The following is a 26,822-nucleotide window of genomic DNA, read 5'->3' as shown; positions in this document are numbered from 1 at the left end:
GCCACCTTCCCTAACCCTGGGGGCTCCCACTAAATGGTGGGTAAAGTGCTGGAAGCTTTGGAGCAGGAGGGCTTGAAGTGCAAATGACAAATGAGATGAATTTAATAATAATCCAGCTCAGCTGAAGTTCACCTCTGACTTGTGACAAGCTTCTACCTTCTCTCTGAAGTCATTTTTCTCTCTGCATTTCTCCCCACTTTGAGGAGCAGGAGACAACGTACAGTTAGGAGTCTTGAATCCTTTTGAACTTTTAATGTCCTCTGACTAATCTTGTTGATACTGGGGTTTTGGTCTCTTCTTCAAGAAAAATGAGAATGAGATTCCATTGGCCCCTGATGGTGGACTGGCCACAGCATGAGGGTTGGGGCTGTCTTTGACCTGACCCAGAAAAGCACCCAAGTGTCTCAGGAGATTAGGGCTATTCCCCCTACCCCAAACCTGCATCTCACAAGGATCCAGGTGCTCCCCATTGTGAGCTTTAGCAGATGTACAATTAACAAAAGCATGCTGATGAATTTACTTAAGGACTGTGTGTCAATAAGTCCCTTTTGGATAAGAGTCCAACCAAATAGATAAGCTTTCAAAGCCATAATTATTCTGGCCTATATATATTAGTTCTATTGACTCTAGTTTCAGAAAAATGTTAATACTGACTTTCATCACCAGAAGCTACTTTTATCCTTATGTCTGTTCCTAAGCTATATCAATTTGTCATCATCTTTCATCATGTGCTATGCACAAGTAGGAGTTGAAGCATCTTTTCTCTCATACCATAAAAATTGCTGCCCTGCTGGGGCATTTAAAATCCAAATTATACAGCCAGCCACCTTCACAACAGTGAAAGTGGTTAGTGGGGGAGGTGGGGATGGTCAGGATCCTTTTTTCAGAGTTCAACAACTGCTCCTGGAGACCTGGAATTGTCCTCCCTGAGGGCATTTGTGAAGGTTAATGGCCACCCAGGAAAAGTTGGCTGTGTCTATCATGGCATGATCTGGAGTCAGCCTCCTTTCCTGGCTCTTGCTGTGGCACCTGAGGTGCCATATCTTAGGTCTGTGTAGATGCTGAAGTGATATGGTTGCATTTATCTGAATAAGAGGCGCCTTCAAAAAAGTGGTAATGAGGGAGGTAGTGGAACCCAGTGGAAGGAACACAGACCTTGGTAACGTCCTTTTGGCACTTTGACCATTTCTGAGCTTTGTTTCCTTATCTTAAGAGGGTTGGTATGTCCCTCTTAAGATTTTAGTGTAGATCAAATGTGATTATATATAAAGTACCTAACATTTGGGATTGGCACAGTCAGGTCAATGGATGGTTAGTAAATGTCAACTATTATTTTCAGTAAGGGGGTAGCTGCTTCTAGGGTTTAATTTAGGGCTCTGTCAGACACACTCCTGTCCCAAAATCTTGCCCTGGCAGTCTGTCTCTATTACAGCATCTATCAGCCTACCATTAGAGATGTTCATTCTCTTGGATCTTGAAGCCTTTGATATTTAAGAATTTCTTATACAGATACAAGCGCAAGGAAGTGTGACATAGTAAGCTGTTGTCAGCTAACACCTTAGCTGGGATTTCTTGCAGTCAGTTGAGAGGAAATTGTTATTTGGAGTGATGGTGTCAGGGAGAAGAGTGGGCTGAGGATTCAGCATGGAAGGGAGCCTCCCCTAAGAAGCCAGCTGAGAGGGCACCAAAGCATGGGATTTACTTCAGAGCTGACCAAGGGCTGTCTGGCTTCTCTCACCTATTGGTCTTTCTCTCCTGTTCAAGACACTGCCCAGGCAGAGAGAGGCTAGTCTTGCTTTTTCTTTTCTTTGAGACTGTGGTTTCTCACTTGGTCCATGAAAACCCTCCCTTGGCAAGGGGGCTGTGCTGATAGACATGCTAAGTTAATCTCATGGCCCTCACATCATTTCCTCAGTATCCAGGGTACAGCCATTAGGACACATGACACAGAAGTGAGTCAGAAATGATGCCTGGGCTTTGGAGCCAGGCAGTCCTGACCTTAAATCTCTGTTCCGCTTTACCCAGCATTGTGATTTTTCACAGGCCCCATATCCATACTCACCTGTAAAATGGGTATAACTGTATGTGCATCACAGATGAAGCTTAATAGCATGGACGAGTTGTGAGGCACAGAAGGCACTTTAGCCCAGTGCTGGGCATCGGGTAAGGGCTTAGTAAATGGTAGCTGCTGTTATCATTACAAGCTCATCCCTATGATGTTGCTATTCCTCAAAACCTATTATGGAATTCCTTTCTTGAACTGACTAATTTATGGTATATTCATATGACTGAACCTCTGTCAGTGCTTGCCAGATGTGATTTGGGCAAACAGTCCAAAGCCAGATTTGGTGATCAGACAGAGGAGCATCAGTTTTGTATTACCCCCACTAAAAACTGAGGTATGCTGTAAAATAATGATAGACTGTGTGTGTGTGTGTGTGTGTGTGTGTGTACGTACGTGTGTACGAGTAGCTGTGGCTTAACATCTGGCTCAAAAGTGATAGCAAGAGGAAATAGAAAAAAAAACATTTTGAGCAGTGACAGGATTGTTGCAAAAGTGTTTGGCCAGACTTGAAGCATGTGGCTCAGTGTTTCATGATTCTCCTAACCCTCCTTCTTGAACCTACTCTGATAACCTTATTTTAAAAATCTAGAAAAAAAAAAGGCTCTGGATACTTAATGGACAAGGTGGTCTTTTTCTGGAATGTGTGGCTAGGACCTGGCTTCCAGCAGACTCAGCTAATTTGGGTTTGTCTTAGTCCAAGGCATCCAAAAGACATACCTGCTTGTGATAGGGGAAGGAGGCATTCCTTCCTTCCTTTGTTCTGTGATTATAAACTAAGCCCTTTGCTAGGCATGGAGGATATAGTGGTGAAAGAGGCCGACAGAGTCTGTCCTCAGAAACTCAGCTGTTAGAAGCTTGATGTCCATGCCCTCAGAATGCAGGGTGCCACATGCCAGTCTATCTGCACTTTAGTATGACAAGCACATTTTCTTTCCTGTTCCTAGTTTTCTTTGAGCTCAGATTTGTGCAAACTTCAGGTTGAAGGGGTAGGTGGGGTTTGTGGGGCCAGGCTGCCTAGGTGACCACAACCTAAACCTGATCTGCCTAAATGATGCCATATGGTGTAGTCCAGGGGTGGGCAAACTTTTTGACTCGAGGGCCACAATGGGTTCATAAACTGGACCGGAGGGCCGGAACAAAAGCATGGCTGGAGTGTTTGTGTGAACTAATATAAATTCAAAGTAAATATCATTACATAAAAGGGTACTTTTTTTTTTTTTTTTAGTTTTATTCATTTCAAACGGGCCGGATCCGGACCATGGGCTGTAGTTTGCCCACGGCTGGTGTAGTCTCTGTTGGATATCATAGCACAGACTCATCTAATCTGGAAACTATGACTACCTTTATAAGTAATAAGAATAACAGCTACTGTGTACATAGGGCTAATGGTTTACAAGGTAGTACTTCATCTGATGTACGAGCTAATGTTGTTATTATCTCCACATCACAAATGTGGAAACTGATGCTTAGAAAGTTAAGTAACTTTCCTGATGTCACAAGAAACTGGGATTTGAACTTTAGGTGATCTGATGCAGAGCTTGAGTTCTTAACTAGTATGCTATAGTGAGTGCCTCTCTTTACTTATGACATATTTTGAAAGCCTCTTCTTGCCCAAGGTAGTTTCCTTACCAGTTCTTAACAAGATCTAAAATCCTGCCATCTGAATTTCATGCCTTTATTTCTTGTTAAAATGTGAAATCCTTAGGCTTTACATTGTTATCATCAACAACTTAACATCTTAACCTTTCCTCTGACATCTAATTAAAGATGGTATCTGAGAAACCCAGGCAGGTGGGGATGCATATCTGGAGCTGGGGCACTGCTTGAAAGAGATGCATTGTTACCTCCCAATTTGAGGTTAGAATTGTTGGAAACAAAAAATGAAATCTATGTAAAGTAACTAGCACAGTTTTGTGTTCATAAGAGGAATCCATGGAAAATACTTATTATTAGTGGAAGAATTGGAGGTGTAGGAAAAGTGATCATGGGGGAGGTGGGAGGGCTGAAATAACATCCCTGTGTGCTAGTGTGGGTTCCTCCTTGCCCTCCCAAATGTAATTTCCCAGAGCTCTGAACCCTCTGGTTCCAATTTCCTGAGGCATTATAGCTTTTATGCAAGAACAGGTTTAAAAATGGGACAGGAAGGCTGGGAAGGAGCAAAATGAATAATACTTTGTATTTATCTTGCATCTTTGTCTCCTGAGCTCAAAGTACTCCATTGACACCATTTCATTAATCCTCCATGCTCTCCATAGGGTAGAAGGAAACAGGTTTTATGAAGAGCTTTCCAACCTGGGCTTCTTCCTCCCTCAGACCAATTGGACTACCAGCTTCTCACTTGTACCCTTTACACATGGGTTGGAATGTCCCAAGTGATCATTTATGCCCTATAGGCATCCTAGGGAATTGCCAGGTCCTTTCTGTGCCATGCTAGGCTGCTTAGGAATCAATTGGGCCTCAGCTGCCAGCTTTTGTACATCTGGGGTGGCCATTTGAGCCTTATCTCCTGTTCATATATTTTTTTTCCTTTTTATAAGTATATATATTTAAATTGTAAGAGTAATAGATATGAATTTTATTTTAATTTTTTAAAAAATATATTTTTATTGATTTCAGAGAGGAAAGGAGAGGGAGAATGAAATAGAAACATTTTTGATGAGAGAGAATCATCGATCGGCTGCCTCCTGCATGCCCCACACTGGGGATCGAGCCTGCAACCACGCATGTGCCCTTTACCGGAATCAAATCCGGGACCCTTCAGTCCGCAGGCTGACACTCCATCCACTGAGCCAAACCAGCCAGGGCATAGATATGAATTTTTAACATCAAACAGTGTATAGTAGCATATCAGGTAAAAAGTAAAAAGGTGCTGTTGTCTCTTTTTCCCAACCTCTGTTCCCAGTAAGTTTCCTTAACCCCCTGGAGATAGTATGGAACTTTGTGGACTTTTTCTGTATGCATGTACAAAAATGCTGTATACATGCAACACATACTCTGTTCATTTAACCATATTGTCTCACTTATATTGGTTCTGAGGCTAACCTCGTGAAAGGTCCAAACATGGCTGGAGAGGGGAGGAGGAGCATAGAGGGAGAGAGTACCATCCTAGGCCATTTTCTTTCTGCTTGCCTGGTGCTTACCTGTGGTTGGTCATGCTCTGTTTTTTTTCTCTGAAGGAGTTTGCGTTGACCAATCCGGAGAAGAGCACCACCAAAGAAACAGAGAGAAAGGAAACCACAGCAGAGGAGGAGCTGGACCCTGAAGTCCTGGAGGTGTTTCACCCAAGCCCTGAGTGGCAGGCCCTTCGGCCAGGTACTAAGCCCGCCCTACCCCCATGAAACACTCTAAATTCAAATTGTATATGTCCTTTGTCCCCACAGGGCTCCTTTGAAGGAGCAGCCACTCTTTGGCCCGCTGGAGGGGAACAGTGTGGTCCATCACAGTGGTGGCTGCTGCTGCAGGGCTCAGGGACCTTCATTTTCCAGCAGAACAGAGATTTCAGCCTCTAAGTGCCCTGGAAGGAAGGCAGGTGGTGGGTGGCCAAGCTTTCTGAGCAAGTGATTGAAAACGTTCTTTCCTTGCACTTCTGAAGCACAGGAGAGGCAGTGACATGTGCCTTGCTCTGCAAATGCTATTTTGGGCTCTTCTGCTCAGCTCAGTGCTGCTGAAATATTGTTCACAGGAGAGTCCTGAGCATTGGTGCAGGGCAGGAGTGTTCTTTTGCGAAAGGAACCTGTGCCAAGAAACAGGGGCTGATCCTGGCCTGGTTTTTAAATGGGGCATCCTCAGAAAGAACAACTTTCTAACCCTTTTTTGAGTCCAGCCCAGGGTTTAAAATAATAATGAAAGCCCTGACTGGTGTGGCTCAGTTGGTTGGATCTCATTCCGTACAATGAAATGTCACGATTTTGATTCCCTATCAGGGCACATACCTAGGTTGTAGGTTTGATCCCCACCCTGGTCAGGGCTCATGCGGAGGCAGCCAATCAATGTTTCTGTCTCTCTCTTCCCTTCCCTCCCTCCCTTTCCCTTCCCCTTTCTCTAAAAATCAATGAAAATGTCCTCAGGTGAGGATTAAAAAAAAAAAAAAGATAATAATAATAATGAAAGTAGCCAGCAATTGTGTTTATCATATTCAGGTACTGTGTTAGGTGCTTCATGTGTATAATCTTGTTCCATCTTCACATAATAGGACCTATTATTTTCCTATAAAAGCATTGAGGCTCAGCGAGGTTATGTAATTTGACCTGTTATTTAGCTAACTTGTCCTATGTCATTGATCCTATAGCCTGGATCTACCTTCTTCCCATTTGTCCTAGTCCCAGCTGTCCTTGTTCCACCATGATGACACTTGGGCCTGTTCTGAGGAGTAGGTGTTTGCATTCTGCACTGTGGCAAGGTAGATGGTAAGTCCTGGCAGCTGTCACAGTGTAGTTGTATCAGTTCCTTGCTGATATTCATCACCATACCCTCCCTGCCTCCATTGCTGCTGTGCTGGCAGGGACAGCATTTGCTGTGCCAGCCAACTTTCTGGTGATAATATCACTCCTGCTGGGCTTGCATAGGGGTAGTTGTTGCCACAGAAGAGTGATGAAGCACCAAGAAAGCCAAGTAGGAACTAATGGTGTTAGTTGAGGGAAGTTTTAGGAACAGAAGTACTGGGTTCAGCAGACCCAACCTCTGCCTGCCCTCCCCTAGCTTCCTTGAGAACTGAGCCCCCTGGTCCTTGAAGACTAAAACTAGAGGAGTTTTAATGGGTGAGGAGTAGAAGATGTGGGCTGTATCTACTAGTTTTATGTGGTTAAAAGTGCTTGTACCACTTCAACCAGGCAAGTGCCTGGAGCAGATGGAGATCAGTATCCTGTGGCTCCCACTCCTGCCCTCTCTAATTTTGTGGCACCTTCAAGGCCTGGTCTGCATTGCAGAACAAGCCTGAAAATTCCGACCCAGGGCCCCTGCCCAGCCTTTTGGCCAGTGGTGCTACTGTTAATGGCTAAACAAAGAGCCCCCTCTGTAGCCTTGGGGATGGAGAACCAGGGCATGTATGACAAGGGCAGGCTGAGGGCTCTGTGTGCCTCCTGGAGAATTAGAGTGGAGCATTGATTTTTACATCTAACTTGATGCCCCATTGACATCTCTCTCTGTTTTCTAGTTTCTCAAGAGCCCTTTGTAAATTTTTCTGCCTCAAATTTTCCCTAGAAGCTGTCCCAAAGGCTGGTATGTTTTGTTGAACATAGACACTTAGGCAGTACAACCCAGGGGGCAAAGCAACTCTGGTTTCAGTAGTATCTGCCCCATCTTAAGAGTATTATTCTGAGTCTGGTGCTAGAAAGTCTGACTAATGGAGATAGATAAGACTCTCTTAGGCCCTGGTATAGGATTGAGGTGTTCTGTATGTATATTGAGAAGGTTTTGCATGTATGTTTGTTGGTAGGAAATTGACTTCTTTTTTTAAAATTAAATCTTTATTGTTCAGATTATTACAGTTGTTCCTCTTTTTTCCCACCATAGCTCCCCTCCACCGGGTTCCCACCCCACCCTCAGCCCTTACCCCCCACCCCCCCGCAACTGTCCTCATCCATGGGTATACGATTTTTGTCCAGTCTCTTCCCGCACCCCACACACCCCTTCCACCCCAAGAATAGTCAGTCCACTCCCTTTCTATGCCCCTGATTCTATTCTATTCACCAGTTTATTCTGTTCATCAGATTATTTATTCACTTGATTTTTAGATTCACTTGTTGATAGATTTGTATTTGTTGTTCATAATTTGTATCTTTACCTTTTTCTTCTTCTTCCTCATCTTAAAGGATACCTTTCAGCATTTCATATAATCCTGGTTTGGTGGTGCTGGACTCCTTTAACGTTTTCTTATCTGTGAAGCTCTTTTTTTAAATCAGTCATTTATTTATTTATTTGTTATTTTATTTTTATATATTTTATTGATTTTTTTACAGAGAAGAAGGGAGAGGGGATAGAGAGTTAGAAACATCGATGAGAGAGAAACATCGATCAGCTGCCTCTTGCACAACTCCTATAGGGGATGTGCCCGCAACCAAGGTACATGCCCTTGGCCGGAATTGAACCCGGGACCTTTCAGTCCGCAGGCTGAGGCTCTATCCACTGAGCCAAACCAGTTAGGGTGAAGCTCTTTATCTGACCTTCAATTCTGAATGATAGCTTTGCTGGGTAAAGTAATCTTGGTTGTAGGTTCTTGCTATTCATCACTTTCAATACTTATTGCCACTCCCTTTTGGCCTGCATAGTTTCTGTTGAGAAATCAGCTGACAATTGTATGGGTACTCCCTTGTAGGTAACTGACCGTTTTTTTCTTGCTGCTTTTAAGATTCTTTCTTTGTGCCAGAACCGGTTTGGCTCAGTGGATAGAGCGTCAGCCTGCGGACTCAAGGGTCCCGGGTTCGATTCCAGTCAAGGGCATGTACCTTGGTTGCGGGCACATCCCCAATGGAGGGCGTGCAGGAGGCAGCTGATCGATGTTTCTTTCTCATCGATGTTTATAACTCTCTATCCCTCTCCCTTCCTCTCTGTAAAAAAATCAATAAAATATATATATATATAAAAGATTCTTTGTCTTTTACTCTTGGCATTTTAATTATGATGTGTTTTGGTGTGGTCCTCTTTGGATTCCTTTTGTTTGGGGTTCTCTGTGCTTCCTGGACTTGTGAGTCTATTTCTTTCACCAGGTAGGGGAAGTTTTCTGTCATTATTTCTTCAAATAGGTTTTCAATATCTTGCTCTCTCTCTTCTTCTGGCACCCCCATAATTTGGATGCTGGTACTCTTGAAGTTGTTCCAGAGGCTCCTTACACTATCTTCATATTTTTGGATTCTTTTTTCATTTTGCTTTTCTGGTTGGGTGTTTTTTGCTTCTTCGTGTTTCAGATCTTTGACTTGATTCTTGCGATCCTCTAGTCTGCTGTTGGAACTCTGTATAATATTCTTTATTTCAGTCAGTGTATGCTTAATTTCTAGTCGGTCCTTTTTCATAACCTCGAGGGTGTCTCTAGATTTCTTGAGGGTCTCACTAAATTTATCAGCGGTTTCTAGAAAATTCTTGAAAAACCTTATAACTGTGGTTTTGAACTCTACATCCAGTAGTTTGCTTTCCTCCGTTTCTGTCATTTGTGACCTGTTTCTTTGTCTCCACATTTTTTATGCTTCCCTGTGTTGATAGAGTGGTTTTCTGTGCTAGGTGTCCTATAGGGCCCAGTGGCTCAGCCTCCCCAATCACCTGAGGTGGACATTCTTGGTGCACCCCTTTGTGGGCTTTGTGCACAGTCTTGTTGTAGTTAAGCCTTGATTGTTGTAGGTATCACTGGTAGGTATCCAGGCCAATTGGGTGTGTGGACCCGCTGTGTCTATAATGGAAGAGCTGCTGTGCAGGAAACACCCTTATGGGGCAGGACTTGCTTCAGTGGGGCTTTGGTGCTCACTGAGTCTGCCCCCTGAGTGTGTCCCTTATGGATCTGAGGAGTTTGTAATCTGGATCGTCCCACTCTGACCACTGGGTACACTGGCTCTTGGATCTCCAAGGAGATGCAAAGTCAGCCACTGCCTGGGGCTACAGAGAGATCTGCAAATTCCTCCTCTTTGTATTGGGTTTGTATGTACTCAGATGAGGCCCAGCTGCGAAGCAAGGCAGGCTGGTGCTGGTGTGGCCTTGGGCCTTCTTTTGATAGCTTTGGGGTTCCCTGACCCAGCTGTAGCTTGTTTGACAGATTTTAGGCTGAGAAAGGACAGGCCATTCATATGCAAAAACCACTGCTCACAGCTTGGGTGGGGTTGTAAATTGAGTAGGTCGGGTCTCAGGGAATCTCTAGGGCAGAGCAAACATCAGTGGCTGCCAGTCAGCCCTGCACCGGGGAGGTCCCAGTACAGGAACAATGAACCTTTCGAGCACCTCCGTCTGAAAGAAAGCCACCCCCACGTTCCTGCCCCGATGCCAGGCAGTCCAGTTTCTCCCCGTATGTGTCTGGGTCCCCCCATGTCTCGCCCGGCACTGGAGCTCAGAGGAAGTGGAGCTTGTATTTCCCTCCCGATAAAAAAAAGCGGCACACCCAGGTGCCAGCCCATTCTGCGCCTCCGCACCTCCTACCAGTCTCAATGTGCTTTCTTCTTTACCTCTCTAGTTGTAGTACTTCCACTCAGCCAACTTTCCCCGCTGATGTGGATGATAGTTGTTATGTATTTTAGTTGTAATTTTGATGTGGTTGTGGGAGGCAGCAAGTACAGGTGTTTACCTATGCCACCATCTTGGTTCTCTGAAGTGCTGATTTTAAATGGTAATTTTTCCATTAGTGCCACCCCTTCAACTTGATTGTTTTATTAGATGCCAGTGACGGGACATGAGTATGTAGTCTTCCTGTCTTTTGTGCCTTAGATGGGGAAGAGAACTTCTGGTGAAGAGAGACTTCCCTCAAGAAATGCTCTCTCTCTCCCTCTACAGAGGTTTTCAAAAAAAATAGATTTTTATTGATTTTAGAGAGGAAGGAAGAGGGAGAGAGAGAGAGATAAACACCAATGATGAGAGAGGATCATTGATTGGCTGCCTCCTGCACTCCCCACACTGGGGATCGAGCCCACAACCCGGGCATGTGCCCTTGACCAGAATTGAATCTGAGACCCTTCATCCACAGGCTGATGCTCTATCCACCAAGCCAAACCAGCTAGGGCTCTACAGAGATTTTTGATGAGGGAACAGAAGGGGTTAGCACAGCATTTCCTGCCAGAGTCAGGGACATGGCATAAGAAGATTGGTGGTGTGTCTTTTGGGGATTTTTAAGAAAATGGCAAAGTGGCTAGCTTATGTTGAACCTAGTTTAGTACCTCTGTCTCTGAAGGGAGGATTTCAGTTCTCTTGTCCCCAGGCCTCCAAGGAGGAGATACTAGGGTACGTGGTCTGGGCTCATTTGAAGGCAGATTTATAGTTATGTGTTGGAATACCAGGGGACCAACCCATGACTTCATGGGTCTTCCCACCAGGCCAGGTGGGAATTAGGCCCCAGCCATTCAGCCCTGGAGCAGCTGCAGGTCACTCTCTTGAAGTAAGCCTGCCTCTTTTATTACTGTCAGCATCCTCACTGTGAGCCGCTTGTTCCTAGAAGTGATTTTCTCTCTCTCTCTCTCTCTCTCTCTCTCTCTCTCTCTCTCTCTCTCTCTCTCTCTCCTGGTTTATTTTGGGATCTGTCTCACCTTATGGAAGCACAGAAAGCATTTAAATGTAGATTCAGCATCAACTGTTCACAAGCAAGCAGAGAAAAGCTGTTTGCTGGCAAGTCCTGTGGGTTCTGGGCATGGAACTCAGGAATTTTTCCTGGAACTGAGGACCCCTAAAACCTAGGACTTTGTGTCTATGTACTTGTTATTATGAAAGCTGGTTACAGCCATGAATAGTGGGGCTTGTGCTCCCTGGGTATTTTCTGAAATCCTATTTTGTGCCAGACACTGTATTGGTAGCTGGAAATACAGATAATAGATCACATTTACTAAGCATCAACTCTGCCAGGCATTCTTTGAGGGCAGGTGCTATAACCACCTTTATTTTTATAGACAAAACTGAATTTCAGGGAGGAGAACTGACTTAGCCAAATGACCAATAAATGGTAGAGTCAGAATTCAAACTTAGTTTTGACCCTAAGCTTGGGCTCCTAACCACTTGTGCCATCTCTCTCTTTGGATAGCAAATGGGACATGCCCCTGCCTTCCAGCAGCTCATAGTCTCACAGAGGACACAGAGACAGAAAAAGGCACTAAAGTGTTTTTGGATGTTTTGGTGGAAGTGTCTCAGTAAGGGCACAAGGGAGGGGGAAGGCAAGGGCTTTCAATCGCTACCCTTGAGATCTTGCTGAAGCAGTGAGTCAAATTTTAGGATGATAAACTTCCACCCCCATCTTTAGTTCTCTATTTGAGCTGTGTGGTCTTGATCAGGTTGATTGGAATCTTTGAACCGTAGTTTCCTCATCTGAAAATGGGGATGAAAATACCTACTTCACAAAGATGACGTAAGACTGAAACAACATTAACATGTATAAAATGTTTCACACAGGGCCTGGCTTATAGGAAATATTCAAGAAGTGGTTATAGTTGTCATTTGAAAAAATATACCTTTGCTGGCTCCCTTTCTTTGAAGACCTGAAGGAGAAGTGGAGATGACAAGGCAGCCTGGGCAAAGCGCTCCCTTGTCTTGCCCCATGTGGGCTCAGGGAAGCTCAAACCTAGGGTTTCTTATTGACCTGAGCTGACTTTCAGGAGGCCATGAGAGCCTCTGAAATATTAGCATTAGCACAAAGAGCTCTTTTGATGGGGGCACGTAGGAAGTCTGTGCAAGAACACGTTCATGTGAGGGGGTTAAAAAAAAAAGGGAAAAAGAATCCAAATCATCAACTGATGAGAGCAATCCAAGAATTATAGAGCACCAGCCATCTGGTCAGATCATTTCAGATCTGCACAAGCAATGGGAGGGAGTTGAATTGTATAAACCTCATTTATAGTAGACCAACTACTCTGTTTCAAGTATTTAAGAGAGGAGTCTGATTTCCTGAAGGCCCTAGACATCTGTCTGAAGGAGCACTTGTCTCTGTGAAGCCTTTGGTTCCTTGCAGCTTAGATGGGGCTGTGTGATTCTCTAATCCTCCAAAACCAACTTAATGTTCAACAATTCACTTCACTTCTGATACTATCTACCTGGACTTAGTGTCAGACCCCACAGTTTAATGGCTTAGTGCCCCATCTCTACTTCAGATGTGTCGAAAGTTCTAGGCCACTTGAACTTTTTTGATTGATCAGCTATAAATTAGGGGTTCCCACGACCCCCTTCTCAGGTTTGACAATTTGCTAGAACAGCTTGAAGAACTCAGGAAAAACACTTTACTGATTTATTGTAAAGGGTACAACTCAGGAACAGCCAAATGGAAGAGATGTATAGGGCAGGATATGGGGAAAGAGATTCATAGCTTTCATGCCCTCTCTGAGCACACCACCCTCCCAGCACTTCTGTGTGTTCACCAACCGGAAGCTCTCTGACCTTATTCTTTAGGAGCTTTTATGGAAGTTTCATTATATAGGCATGATTGATTAAACTATTGGCCATTGGTGATTGAACTTAATCTCCAGCCCCCTCTCCCCTCCCTGGAGGTAAGGGGATGGGGCTAAAAGTTCCAGCCTTCTAATCATAGCTTGGTCTTTCTGGTGATGAGCTCCCACCTTTAAATTATTTAAAGGCCCCTCACCAAGAGTCATCTCATTGGCATAAACTTGGGAATTAAAAAAGATAACATTCAGGAAATTCCAAGGGTTTTAGGAACTCTGTGCCAGAAACCAGGGATGAAGATCAGATATATATTTTATTATACCACAGGCTGCAGCTGAGGTAATATAAGGGGCAAAGCTCCCAGTACTCTCTGTTTCCTCCCCAGCTCTGTGGTTTGGAGGAAGGTGACCTTCCTTTTCTCTCCTAGTCTGGAGGGATCTTCTTTATGGGTCATTTCATTCCCCAGGATGATCTACAAGAGTATGATCTGCTTTTGTTCTTCACACACACAGGCACAGTCCCTCCCCAAGGCCCTTGAGCAGTGGTGTTCATACCTAAGCTCCTGTGGCTCATCAGAGTGGTACAGTGAGACTTCTTGGCTGCCACCAGGAGGTAATCACCTGAGGGAAAGGTATAGGATGGGGCCTCTGTTGAATGATCTTTCACCCTGGCTCAAGTGCAGTGCTGGAAAAGTGTAGCAGGAGCTGGATAGAGGAAACAGCATGTCTTTTGTGTGTGTGTGTGTTGTGGGATAGTTTGTCTCCTCTCTTGAACACAAGTTGCTGTCTTCAGCAACTTTTTAGGATGAGATGTTCAACAGAGCTTATCATTGGTGCCTCTTCCTTCTGCACAATGCTTTCTTCCCCAACTTTGAAGCCTTTCAAGTCTCCTGAGGATTCCCCAGTAACTTATTTGTTCTTTTCCTCTTATACTTCCGGCCCATTTCCCCCATTGTTGCCACCTCCTCAGCCTTCGTTCATAATTCTCCACTCTGAGCATCTCCTTTGCTCCTTGGTAATATGAGTTAGTCAGGGGGAACTCTCTAGGGCAGTGATGGCGAACCTATGACATGCGTGTCAGAGGTGACATGCGAACTCATTTTTTTGGTTGATTTTTCTTTGTTAAATGACATTTAAATATATAAAATAAATATCAAAAATATACGTCTTTGTTTTACTATGGTTGCAAATATCAAAAAATTTCTATATGTGACACGACACCAGAGTTAAGTTAGGGTTTTTCAAAATGGTGACACGCCGAGCTCAAAAGGTTCACCATCACTGGTTTAGATCTTTTTATTTCAGAGAGATCTCATTTCCTATATGTGGAATTCTCTCAGGATGGCTGACCACTGCCCTGTAGCAATCAAATCCCATACCCCACTGGGGGAACAGATGGAGGCCAGGGCAGGAAGGCCTGTGACCTCTTTGGCAGCCACTGCCAAGGCTGAGCCCACTTTGAGACTAGCTGGCTGAGCTCTGCACTGGCACCTGAGCATCTCTGCCTGGGGTTTGGCCTTCATTACAAGGATGGAGCAGGCCAGGGTCCAGTTTGCAATCTGTGGGCTTGAGTGGTAAGGGGGAGCAGCTGTTTGCTGTCTGCTTTCTAATAAGTATTTGTATGTTTAATCCTCTCCCTGGGCCCCTATCTTCTTCTTCCTCTGCTTCCTCCATCCACCTGTTCTCTCTGAGGTTTAATAAAGAGTGTTTAGCAGAGTTGCACAGTCTCAGCTCTCAAAGATTGGATGCCCAAACTGACTGAAATGAAAAACATTTCATTTCAGTCTGGAGTAGGGATAATGGAAAACTAGCTACCAAAACCAGTTGTAGCCTTCATACCTAGGGCTTGGCTTTAGTTTAGACAATCTATGAAGCCCTTACTTCCCTTCTTTCTCTAATATTGGCCTTATCCTGCTGCTAAGACTGTCCAAGCTTTCTCCAAGGATGGGACTATTTAGGGCTGAGACTAGCTCTCAAGGGCTCGGCTGGAGCTGGAATGAGAGGTCCTTTTCTAGAACCTGTTCCATTCTTAGTTTTGTCACAGCACTGGAGGTAGGAACTAACCAGTAACTTAAGAGGAGATGATATTTGAGTAGGTAGAGAATAGGACAGGCAGGAAACATGAGTGGAGGGGGAATGACATGAATAGAGACATAAAAGTGAGAATATATCTACTTGGTTGGAGAGGCAGGGATCTGTAGGGAAATAATGGGATGGTGGTAATGGGAAGTATAGGGGAGCCCTGGGAGGGAGGGGAGATGAGGAGAACTGACAAGGCAGTAGATCTAAAGATGTGAAAGTAAGTGTAAACTCTGAGTGAGTAGTTGAGTTCATTCAGGGGCTGTGCTATGAATGGGAGATGAAATGAAGAAAGACAATATAAACTCCTGGGTTTTAGAATAGTAGAAAGAGAGAACTAAAATGATAATTTTAGAGATAGCCACATAAAAAAACTTATTTATTTCATATTACATTTGTTGAACTCTTATAATGTTTCAGGTATAGTGCTTGATGCAGGAGATACCATGGTGGGAATTGACCGAGACTTGCCTATGTAGGCTTGTGGTGTAGGAGGACCCCCAGACAGGAATATAGCTCTGTGAGAACATAGAGGAGGGGCCTTGAAGGAAAGATTTCCCAGAGGTAAGGACATTGAAACTGAGTAGAGAGAGATTTTGTGTATGTTGGAAGGCAGAGGGCAGATGAAGTGTTTGACATATTTGAATTCCAGCGAGGAGATAACTGATTAGGCAAAATTGTTTAGGTGGCATATGGAAAGTGTTGGCCTTGTGAATATGTTGAGCCTTAGAAATTAGAAGCAGAGGCTAGACGAAAACAAGGAAAAGTGTGAGAGATATAGAAGGAACTTAAGGAAGCTTTCATTAGATGTCTTCAGTTTTCTGAGCCAAGCCAAGGATGGGGCTTCTACCTTGGATGATGAAAGAGAAGGATTCGATTGGGTGCTTGAAGAATGGAGATGTTAGGAAGAACCTTTGTGAGGAGGTGCTCAGATAATCAAGAGGTTAGAACTAACCATTGCCCAGCATCAGGAAGTGCCCAGTTGACATCTGACATTCTGACTTGGTGGTGGGCCAGGATCAGTGGGTTTGGTGACTTTCTAGAGCAATTTGATCCCTGGACAGTGGATAGCTGGAGTGTGAGGAATGATGGATAGATCATTAAGGGATTGTCTTTGGAGATCTTGTCTGTCTGGCCTATGGGGCAAGCTGAGAGCTTTACTGGAAATTCCTATAAACCTGCTCCAGTCTTCCCTCTTCTGTAACAGGCAACGTCAAGACTCTTGGAGGCTCCTGCAATGCCCAGGGTCACAGAGGGGGTGATACCTCAGCAGTGACTGACTGATCTTCTAGGCCAGTGGTCGGCAAACTCATTAGTCAACAGAGCCAAATATCAACAGTACAACGATTGAAATTTCTTTTGAGAGCCAAATTTTTTAAACTTAAAGTATATAGGTAGTTACATTGTCATTAACTTAATTTATATACTCCTAAGCCGGCCTTTGCTAAAAACATCCTCAAACTGATTGAGGTACATTCGCTAAGGTCGACCCCTTTCAACTCTCCCATCCTCAACTCATGCATGAATTGCTCCTCCCCCGCACTGCGTATCCCTCGGCCCGCCTGCGCCGTGTCTCCCGCCGACACCCCCCACTTCTTCTAACGCCAGTTCTTCAAAATAGACTCACCCAGGCTGAGAACCGACTTCTGCGCATGGGCCACGAAGTTTCAATCGCACTGGACATGCTCGCCGGCACATGGTATTTTGTGGAAGAGCCACACTAAAGGGGCCAAAGAGTGATTTGCCAACCACTGTTCTAGGCAGATTTGAAAAGAACTTGAATGAATCAGCTTATCAGGGGTGGGCAAACTTTTTGACTCGAGGGCCACAATGGGTTCTTAAACTGGACCGGAGGGCCGGAACAAAAGCATGGATGGAGTGTTTGTGTGAACTAATATAAATTCAAAGTAAACATCATTACATAAAAGGGTATGGTCTTTTATTTCAATAGTTTTATTCATTTCAAACGGGCCGGATCTGGCCCGCGGCCGTAGTTTGCCCACGGCTGGCTTATGTGCAGAGGGCTCTTTTGCAAGCCTTTTGTTGCTTGTGCTCTAATCCAGCTGATTATATTTCTGTTCATGTTAGGGTTTTGTTTTGTTAATGTTCATAAACTAATAGGTTGTTGATCTTGCCTTATTTTCTGTAATATGTTGATTTGGGCAAACAAGGATTGAGTTGTATTTTAATTTCTTTAATTCGAGAATAGTGTTTCTGTTCTGTATAATGCAGTTGTTTGGAAAGAGAGAACTATTTCTTTGAATTGAAGTTTTCAGTTTTATCCCTCTATCTAAGCACCAGTTATCTGTGGCCATAATTAGTTTATCTGGGCGGAGGTGCATTTTTATGGAATAGTAATATGGTGTATTTGTACATTTTTCTTTTGCCTAGGAAAAAAGAAAACTTTCTGTCTCTCACTCCAGAAGCCCCCTGAAAATCGCACGAACATCATCTTGTTCTTTCATCCTGGTTTTGCCAAGTCAGGCTTTTAGACAGAGGGCGAAGAGATTGTCTAATATCTCATGGCCAAGAATGATGGAGGTAGCTAGGAACTGTAGCCTAGCTGTTGGAGAAGGGAGGAAAACTAACATTTTTGGAGAAAGCACCTTGTGCTTGGTGCTTTGTGTACATTACTTAAGGGGGCTTCAAAGTGCTCCATAAAGGTCTCTTGGAGCTCATGGTTGGTCAGTGAAGGGGGGAGGGGGGCGTGGGGCGGCTCAGATCCCATTGCTTTTTCTAGGATTTCCTTTCTTCTGATGATAGAAACTATAGGCTCATTGATTGAAAGTAGTTATTTGAGGTCTAGGTGGGAACAAAACAATTTTTGGGGAAATTATTCAAGAGAATGCAGAATTATTCAAGCTGCCCTATCTTCATTTCCTAGAATTGATCTCAGGGTCTCAGGGATAGATCCAGGTTTCCCTAAACACAATGGAGTAAGTAGTCCTGTGTACAGAGTAATTTGAGGACTATAAACTGGCTTTAGATTCCCACTGGGTTAGACTGCAGATAGAGAGGCTGGAGGAATTGTTCTCTAAATACCATTCGCATTTTAACCTCCAATATTTGATCAAAATGGCTAGCTGAGGATACCTTGGAGTCAGGTATAGAATGGTAGATTTCAAAGGGAAGCAGCTTTTTCTTGCACAAAGCTGGTAGTAATAGGGGTAGCCAAATGAAATATTTGATTTACAGGAGCGCATCTTAGTGATGGGGTTGGGGTATGCTTGGCGGGGGTATGTGGGTGTGTGTGAAGGGAAGTTGGAAGAAGTAAGAGAAGAAAAATCAAAGGAAGGCTGAGTCTTCACCTATTTGCTGGCATCCTCTAACACTGCTTATGCATGTCAGTGAAAGTCTTGGTTCTGTAGTGACAGTTTGAATGTTCTTTCTCTCTCTCTTGCTCTCTGTTTTTTTCTCTCATTTTTATGCTCTCAGCTCTTCTCCCTTGCTGCCTACCTTGCCCTCTTGCCTTCTTTCTTCCCTTGCTGTAATGGCCTTTACCTGCGGCTGAGTGGCAGGTTACAGGTATGGATAGACATGGAGGTGTATAGTTGGTGGAATATTTTCTCAATTCTGTCAACATCAAAGAAATTACTTCCAAGCCAATTCTTTCAGCCACATATTTTGCTGATCAGTTAGAATGTGAGGAAAAACACATTAGCATTGCCAGAGAAGGGATTTGGGAAAAATCACATCGGTGGAACTGAGTGATCTAAAGTCATAAGCATAAAAAACAAATCCTGGGGTGCAGCTGGAGTTCTTCCTGGCTTGTTTCCCACAGCCCTGTCCATTGACACACACTCCCTGTGCTACATGAATGAGTTATGTATCAACTTTGCCGAAGAGCCTAATGCTGAAGAGGAGGTACCAGCTTGTGTTGGCTCTCATTGGACGCTTCTAGGCATGACATAGAAAAGAAGAAACCTCAGTAGGGTGCATTTAAAAAAATATATATATTTTTTATTTATTTCAGAGAGAGAAAGGGAGAGGGAGAGAGAGAAAGAAACATCAGTGATGAGAGAGAATCTTTGATCAGCTGCTTCCTGCATGCCCCTTACTGGGGATTGAGCCCACAACCTGGGCCTGTGCCCTAACCAGGAATGGAACTGCAACCTCCTGGTACACAGGACTGCACTCAGCAAGCTGAGCTACACCTGCTGGGCTTTTTTTCTTTTCTCTTCTTTCCGCTCCTGTCACCTCCGACCCTTTCCCTCCCCTCCCCTCCTCTTCTTTTTTTTTCTCTTTTCTTTTTTGTCCTGTTACCACAGTGTCTCAATATACTAGCAACTCCCTTGGAAGAGAGTGCTCTTGATTTGAGCACAATTACATGCTCATATATTTCCCATCTGCCGGTACTAGTCAGGAGTGAGGTCTCAGGAGAACAACGACCTCATCTTTGTCCTTAGCCCAGGAAGGCATTTCTTGTCAAGAGAAAGAAATTTATGGATGTATAGTAGAACTTGGAAATTAAATCAAATTAAATTTGGTTAGTTTGTTTCCTTTGAAAAAAGACAAAATTCTAGAATACCCTTTCTTCAAAGAGGCGTGTCCTTTAGAAAGGGGATTGATGGAGGGCAGAATCCAGGCTGTATTTTGGCATCTGGTTGTTGTCACAGTTACTTGAAAATATAGACAATAGAGTATTGTAGAGTCAGTCTACCTGGGTTCACACCTCAGCTCTGCCTTTTATAGGTGGGTAGCCTTGGGCAAATTACTTAATTCCACTAAGGTTTAATGAAATATCCTATAATAATAATATCTGTAAAATAGGGATAGTAATAATAACTACCTCAGAGGGTTATCTTAAGTAGTAAATAAGACAAGCATATAAAGTGTTTACTCTAGTGCCAGGTGCAGACGAACCTAAATTGAGGTATGATCTAAAGAATAATTGACCAGTACTCTTCACTTATGTCCAAGTCAAGAAAAACAAAGACTGAAGAGCTATCACAGATCGGAGGACACTAAGGTGATGTGACAACTAAATGCGTTGTGGTAGCCTAGGTTAGGTTCTGGGACAGAAAGAAAGAATACTAAAGGAAAAACTGGTGAAATCTGAATAAAGTATTTAGTTTAGTTACCACTGTTGTACCAATGTTAATTTCTTAGTTTTAATAATTGTTTTATGGTTACATTAGATGTTAATATCAGGGAAAGCTGGGGGAAAGGCATATAGGAATTCTGGAGTCTTTTTTTCATCTTTTCTCTAAGTCTAAAATTATTTCAAGATATAAAATTAAAATAAGTGATTATTCCAGTGACCTGTTAAGTAAAGGAGAAACTGACCAGGGTAGAGCCGTGCATAGAAGATCACACCTGCCTCTGTCTCCCCTTTTGTGTCAGAGGGAGGGCTCTTACTAAGGGGCCCTAACGCCTGCCTCTTTAGCACCCACACAACTGCTGCATCCTGGCTAGAGGTCAGTTTTAGGAAGATAATTGGTCAGATAACTGTTCAGACACAGCCAGATCTGATCCTGCATTGGTGCTGTAGAGGGACTGGGAAGGAGGCCACTCATTTGGCAGGGCTGAATGGTCAGGGCACTTGTCCCTGCGCCTTGGAATATAAATGAATTCTTTCTGTTTTATCCTTCTGTCTAAGCACCAATCACTATGGCAATATGTTTGCAGATTGTGATGCCCACCCCTATGCTCATGCTTACTGTTTGATCATCCAGAAGAAAAATAAGTTCAAACCCAGCTCTACAATAATTTATCATTTTCTTTCCTGTTTTAAGTGCCTTGCTTTTGCACAAAGCAGGTATTTTGCTTGTTCTTGGGTGCAGAAGGTACATGTGCTTTTCTTATGACTGATGTGGCCATCTCTGTTATGCCAATAGCATGGTTTGTAGAAGAAAGCCATTATTATCATTGGGAGAATGTGAATCTTGGAGTTTTTATTTTTGCATTGAAGTCAGCTGTCAGAGGGGTCTGGGAAGCATAAAGTCTTTCATTCCAGCATACAACTCCCTTACAAGTATTTATCCTTGGACGACCATATTTTCTAAGTTAAAAAAAATCAATGCTAAAAATTGTTCTTTGTATTCTAACTCAATGACTAAGGTATACCGCTTTTTGGTATTGATTTACGGATTTTATTGTCAAATCCTTGGGATGTGTGTGGATTACTCAATAGTGTGATGAATGGCTGGGCTCTGAATTATGTACTGTATTATGGGGAGTTCATAAACCATATTTCTCTATAGATTCCTCTAGGCATAAGACTGGTGAACTGTCATTTCTCTTTTAGTCACATGTGACTAAAAAAGAAAAGAAGGGGAATGGTGGTATGAGGCAGAAGTGTTTGGCTCAAGATTAAATAGCAAACTACCTTTGAAGGCTTGTGAATGCAAAGGCTTGAAGTGGACAGACCTTGGGTATGGATTGGGATGATTGGGACTACTGGGGCTAGAGGAGAGAGAGAGACTGCCTCAAATCATACCTTTGCTGCATCTTTGCTCAGGCTATAGTACCAGTGGAAAGACAGCTTCTACTCTTTTGGGGCTTCTGTTCAATCAAATAACAAGTGGCCTGAGGCCAGGGAATCCTGGACCCTAAGTAGGCCTTCCACACTCCTGCTCCCCATCCCCCACGAGCTACTTGTGCTGATGGATGAGCAAACCCTTTACAGACAGTTTGGCACTGCTTGGCTTGTGGAGATCGTCTGTCTCTTTTGAATGAGCAACTTTATGTTTATGGATCCTTTTCCCTGTACAGAAATTGCTTCTGCCTTCTGATGGAAATGTTTACTTTTCCTAGGGAAAGGCACTGTTCTTTGGGGTAATATCTGCTGGCCCAACCCCATCCCTTGTGGGAGGATAAGCCTCTGCCTAAGGGTGAACTAGAGGAGGTGGCCGTTGGAGCGTGCACAGTTGCCACTGGGGCAGCCATCTGCCAGTTTTTCGGCTCACAGCCTGCCTCTGAGCTGGCTGTTGGGAGTGTGCACTCTTGGGCCTACATGCATTATGCACAGCCTATTCCCTAAATGGGCTTTTTAAGTGTATATAATTCCTTTCTACTCTGTTCTTGTATAGTCTGCCTCAGGGCACCATTCAGAATCTTCTCTAATTATGCTAGAGCTCAGCTTCTAGTGTCTAGCATTTAGAGTTTCTGGTAATCGCTGATTTTTTGTTTTTGTTTTTGTTTGGATAGATTTCTAAAATTGCAGTGAGTGATTGATTTATGATTATAGGAAGATTTGTTTTTTTATAGGGAAATTATCAACACTGAGATGATACAGTTTCATGGCAGTGGTATTTTGACTTTAACCAGAGTCCCAGTCTAGCTCTTTTAGCTTCTTCCAGAATGGATCCTTTGTAATTTTGCTCTAGTATTAGAATGAAATCTGTGCTTCTAATTACAGACCACCACCTTCCCCACATATTGCCCCCCTCCTCCCCACTTTCCCTTCCTGAGATGGAGGAGTTTTTACACATGCTGCTTAGAAAAAGGAAATTCATAATGTGACTCAGTCCTCACCCACAGATCTAGGATTCTGCCATCCAGTAAATGTTGGCAGACAGGCTATGTGTATAAAAAGCATGTCATGCCTCCCTGTCCCTGTTCTGCTCACCTCATTGTGTATGCCTCTTGGGTGGAGTTTGGGGTGTCCAGCTTCTTGTCTCTTCTACTTTTCCTTCCAAGCAACCCCTGCTTCTCCTAGAGGGCTGTCCTTTAGTATATGTGAGGTATAATGAAGTCACTCACATTCCAGGAACCTCATAGACGTGAGAATTCAAGTTCTGCGGTCTTTGAGCGCTTGCTCTGTGCCTACCCCTGTGTTGAGTACAGTGAGAATGTAGCATAGTGCCTTGACCTTAAGCACTAGAGTTCACATTGGAATCCATTTTGAATAGGAAGGTAGGTAGCCCCACCATTCCACTCACATGTCTGGATGTACAGGTGTCTTTGTGTCTGTCATTACAGCATTGACCTAAGTCATTGAGCTTCCAGGCTACTGCCAGGTGACATTGGCTCTCCTTTGCCTTCTGATGGGGGAGAGAAAAGGAAAAAGGAATACTGGGTTCTAGAAAATCCTTGATTATGAAGACTTGGTTAAATATGTTTTCTTCTCACTCATGCCTAGGATGGTCAAAAGAACCTAAGATAACAGAGTAAAGGGCACAGTGAGACTTTGGGAGACCAGAAACAGTAAGAAATCTATAGGGGCAGAGAGTTGCTGGCCTACCACCCTGTTAGAACAAGAGAAAGGAGTCTCTTCCTCAACCTGGCCATCCAGGGAGGCCCATGCTGGGCCCACTGCAGCCTAGGAGAGAGTGGTGAGTCCCTCAGAGACTGCTCCCTAGGAATATTGTTACTGCCTCTGAGGCTTATATTCCCCTCTTCATATAACTACACAACCACAGGAAAGCAAAGGGTCCTGAGCTACTTGGCTCCTGCATCAAGGATACTAACTACGTGGGAAGAGACTTAAGGTAAGTCTGAGTCAGACCAGATGTGGCTTCTTTTTAGCTTAGCCAATGGGAAGCTCTTGTTTTAGGAATAGCCTCCCCATCCCCTGAGTCTGTGTAGGTGTGTCTGTTGCTGAGCCTCTCCCTCTTGTCTGACCTTTGTAGGTTTTTCTCCCCATCTTGGGCCTTAGCAAACTGACCTGCTGAAAGATTCTGGAGCCTTCTCAGGCCTGCAGCATATAGGGCTTAGCAATGACAAGATCAGTTGTAGGGCTGCATTTATTGGATGTCCTTTAAAATGAACTTTCCCATAGTCCATAAGTGCCCCATGGGGGCCTCTTCAAGGGTCTTGGCTTCCCTTGAAATTCATGCCTGTGTTGACTCCCACACACAGTCCTCTGTGTGTGTGTTGATAAATTGGGAAAGGGAGTGTGGGTTTGCTTTTCTCTGCACCATAAATGCAGTGCTGCTAATTTCATTCTTCACATTCTGTCTCTGAGATGAGCAGGGTCCTCTGTGCCCATGTTTATTTAGTACTGCTGTGTTGCTGGACTCTCCTGGCAAAAATTTGGCTAATGTCTCCAGTGACTGCATTAGCCACTGAAATGAGGCTCTAAATTGACGGTACAACACCCAGTCTCTCTCCAAGCTATCACTTTGTTCTGGTTTTATTATTCAAATCATTCTCTCAGTGATTCTCTGCAGACTGACGGGCATGCAGGTTCAGTGCAGCACATTGTACTAGCTGAAAGACAAGATCACCTTTTAAGAGGAGGGAGAAAGGAAAGTGGGAAAATGCAAAAGATGAATGCTGTGGTGCAGAGAATCAGGAGTTTGTCTAAGAGCTACTTGGCTGGCCTGTGCAATGCCTAGAGATAAGAGAGGAAGGGACCAGACCTAGGATGGGGTGAAGAGGATAGTAGGGGGGGTAGGGTAATGTCATTGCGTTAGCAGCATCTGTGCCTTAAAAGTTCCCCACACTTCCTCCTTCCCTTTCATGTTTACTGAGCTCTTAAATGGATGCCTGACAGAGTGTTGAGAACTCCGGGGTGGGAAACCAAAGATCAACTGAATAGAATCTTTCCTTCAAGAAGCTGTTAGTCTTATAGTTTCACTGTCTTGGGTGTATGGGTGAGGGGACTGAGAGAAAGATTTAGGTTTTTGATTTTTGCGTTGTGGCAGTCAGACGCTTAGAGAGTTGGGAATTTGGTTCTTACATGTTTGCTTAAATTTTTTTTCTTTTCTTTTTGCCTGAAAGTAATGTTTTTAAAGCAGAAAACTTGGAAAATACATAAAAGCACAAAGGGAAACAACAACAGCAAAACCACCCGTATTCCATTATGCAGATGTAAAGATAACATTATAACTTACTTTCTTTCAGTTGTTTTTACAGAAGTGTCGTCATTCTGTCCATAGTATTTTGAGGCTGATCTTTCCCTTTAGAAACTGGGAGCTACATTTTGCAGTTTTGAAAGTTAGAGACTCTAGCATGTAATGAGGTACGCATTGAACATTTTCCAAGTGTTGGTCTTTATCAGTTGTCTGAATATACCAAATTATGCTTAATTGATTATTACTATTGTACATTTAGGTGGTTTCTAGGTTTTCATTATTTTTTTAAAAATATATTTTATTGATTTTTTTACAGAGAGGAAGGAAGAGGGATAGAGAGTTAGAAACATCGATGAGAGAGAAACATCGATCAGCTGCCTCCTGCACACCCCCCACTGGGGATGTGCCCACAACCAAGGTACATGCCTTTGACTGGAATTGAACCTGGGACCCTTCAGTCCACAGGCCAATGCTCTATCCACTGAGCCAAACTGGTTATGGCAGGTTTTCATTATTATAAATAATTCTACAGTGGACATATTTATATATGTACTAGAGGCCTGGTGCATGAATTTGTGCACAGGTGGGGTCTAGCTGGCCTGCCCCTATCAGGGCCGATCGGGCTGGGTGGCTTGGGGGAGGGGATGCCAGAGGTTGGCGGGCTGCCCCTGCCCCTGATTGGGATGGGGGCGCTGATCTGGGGCGGGGCCGGCCAGGGGGAGGGGCCAAGGGTGGTTGGCCAGCTGGCCGGCCCCACCCCCTACTTGAACTCCTTGTCAAACTCCTGGTTGATCTCCCGGTCAAGGGGATAATATACATATTAGCCTTTTATTATATAGGATATACTAGGGGCCCAGTGCATGAATTCATGCACCTTGAAAGGAACTGTGGGCCGTGAGGCTGCAGTGGGCAGAGGACGGGTCTCAGCCCATCCTCTGTGACCCTCCTGCCACAGTCTTGGGTTCCCTGTCTGCCAGCAGCCCCACTCCTGCCACCGCCGCTCTTATGCGCTGATGGCACTGGGTCCGCTGGCTCCGGAGTTATTGGGGCCGGCGCCAGCAGTGGGTGCAAGAGGCAGCGGCTGGCCCCGGTCACCCCTCAGGAGCAGGGGGAGGTGGAGAAGCCCTGAGGGGCGATCAGGACTGGCAGCCACCACTCGCACCCACTGACAGCAGGTGTGAGCACCCGGCAGGACCGCAGTGTGCAGGACCAAAGAATTTTCAGTAACCAACCGATGACAAAGACAGGTGCCCCGCCTTGGTCTGGCGCCCCCCCCTCACCTGCTCCACCATCCTGCTGTGGCTGATGCTTGCCGTGTTCTGCGTGCACCCCCTGGTGGTCAGTGCACATCATAGTGACCAGTTGTTCAGTAGTTTGGTTCGGTTGTTCTGCAGTTCGGTATATTTGCATATTAGGGTTTTATATATATATATAGATTTTATGTGCTCTCTGACTATGTTCTTAGAAGAGATTCACCAAAGAAGTGCTCATCTTTTATGATTCTCTTGCCCAGCTTCTCAGCTGGAACAACCTCTTGTCTGGGCTAAGATAACACCATGGTTTTTAAAAAAATTTTTTTTTCTTTATTGATTAAGGTATTACATATGTGTTCTTATTGCCCCATTGCCTCCCCACCCCCACCCCCCCACTCATGCCCTCACCCCCCTGTTGTCTGTGTCCATTGGTTAGGCTTATATGCATGCATATAAGTCCTTTGGTTGATCCCTCCTCCTTACTCCCACCCTCCCCTACCTTCCCTCTGAGTTTTGATGGTCTGATCAATGCTTCTGTCACTGGATCTGTTTTTGTTCATCATTTTATATTGTTCATTATATTTCATAAATGAGTGAGATCATGTGATATTTATCTTTCTCTGACTGGCTTATTTCA

At 44.2% G+C, this 26,822-nt stretch overlaps 1 protein-coding gene across 12 annotated transcripts in view; it reads left to right on the top strand.

The window, feature by feature from the left end:
* SIL1 (SIL1 nucleotide exchange factor) overlaps window positions 1-26,822 on the top strand; it is a 223,160-nt gene that overhangs the window by 60,747 nt on the left and 135,591 nt on the right. For all 12 annotated transcript variants that reach the window (XM_081090777.1, XM_081090785.1, XM_081090782.1 and 9 more), the window contains exon 3: window positions 5,242-5,377. In XM_081090777.1, the coding sequence (XP_080946903.1) occupies window positions 5,242-5,377 (136 nt within the window). The remainder of the gene's footprint in view (window positions 1-5,241; window positions 5,378-26,822) is intronic.

This window comes from Myotis nattereri, assembly GCF_964212035.1.
Source record: "Myotis nattereri genome assembly, chromosome: 5".
Taxonomy (NCBI): domain Eukaryota; kingdom Metazoa; phylum Chordata; class Mammalia; order Chiroptera; family Vespertilionidae; genus Myotis; species Myotis nattereri.
This window is presented reverse-complemented; position numbering and strand designations above follow the sequence as displayed.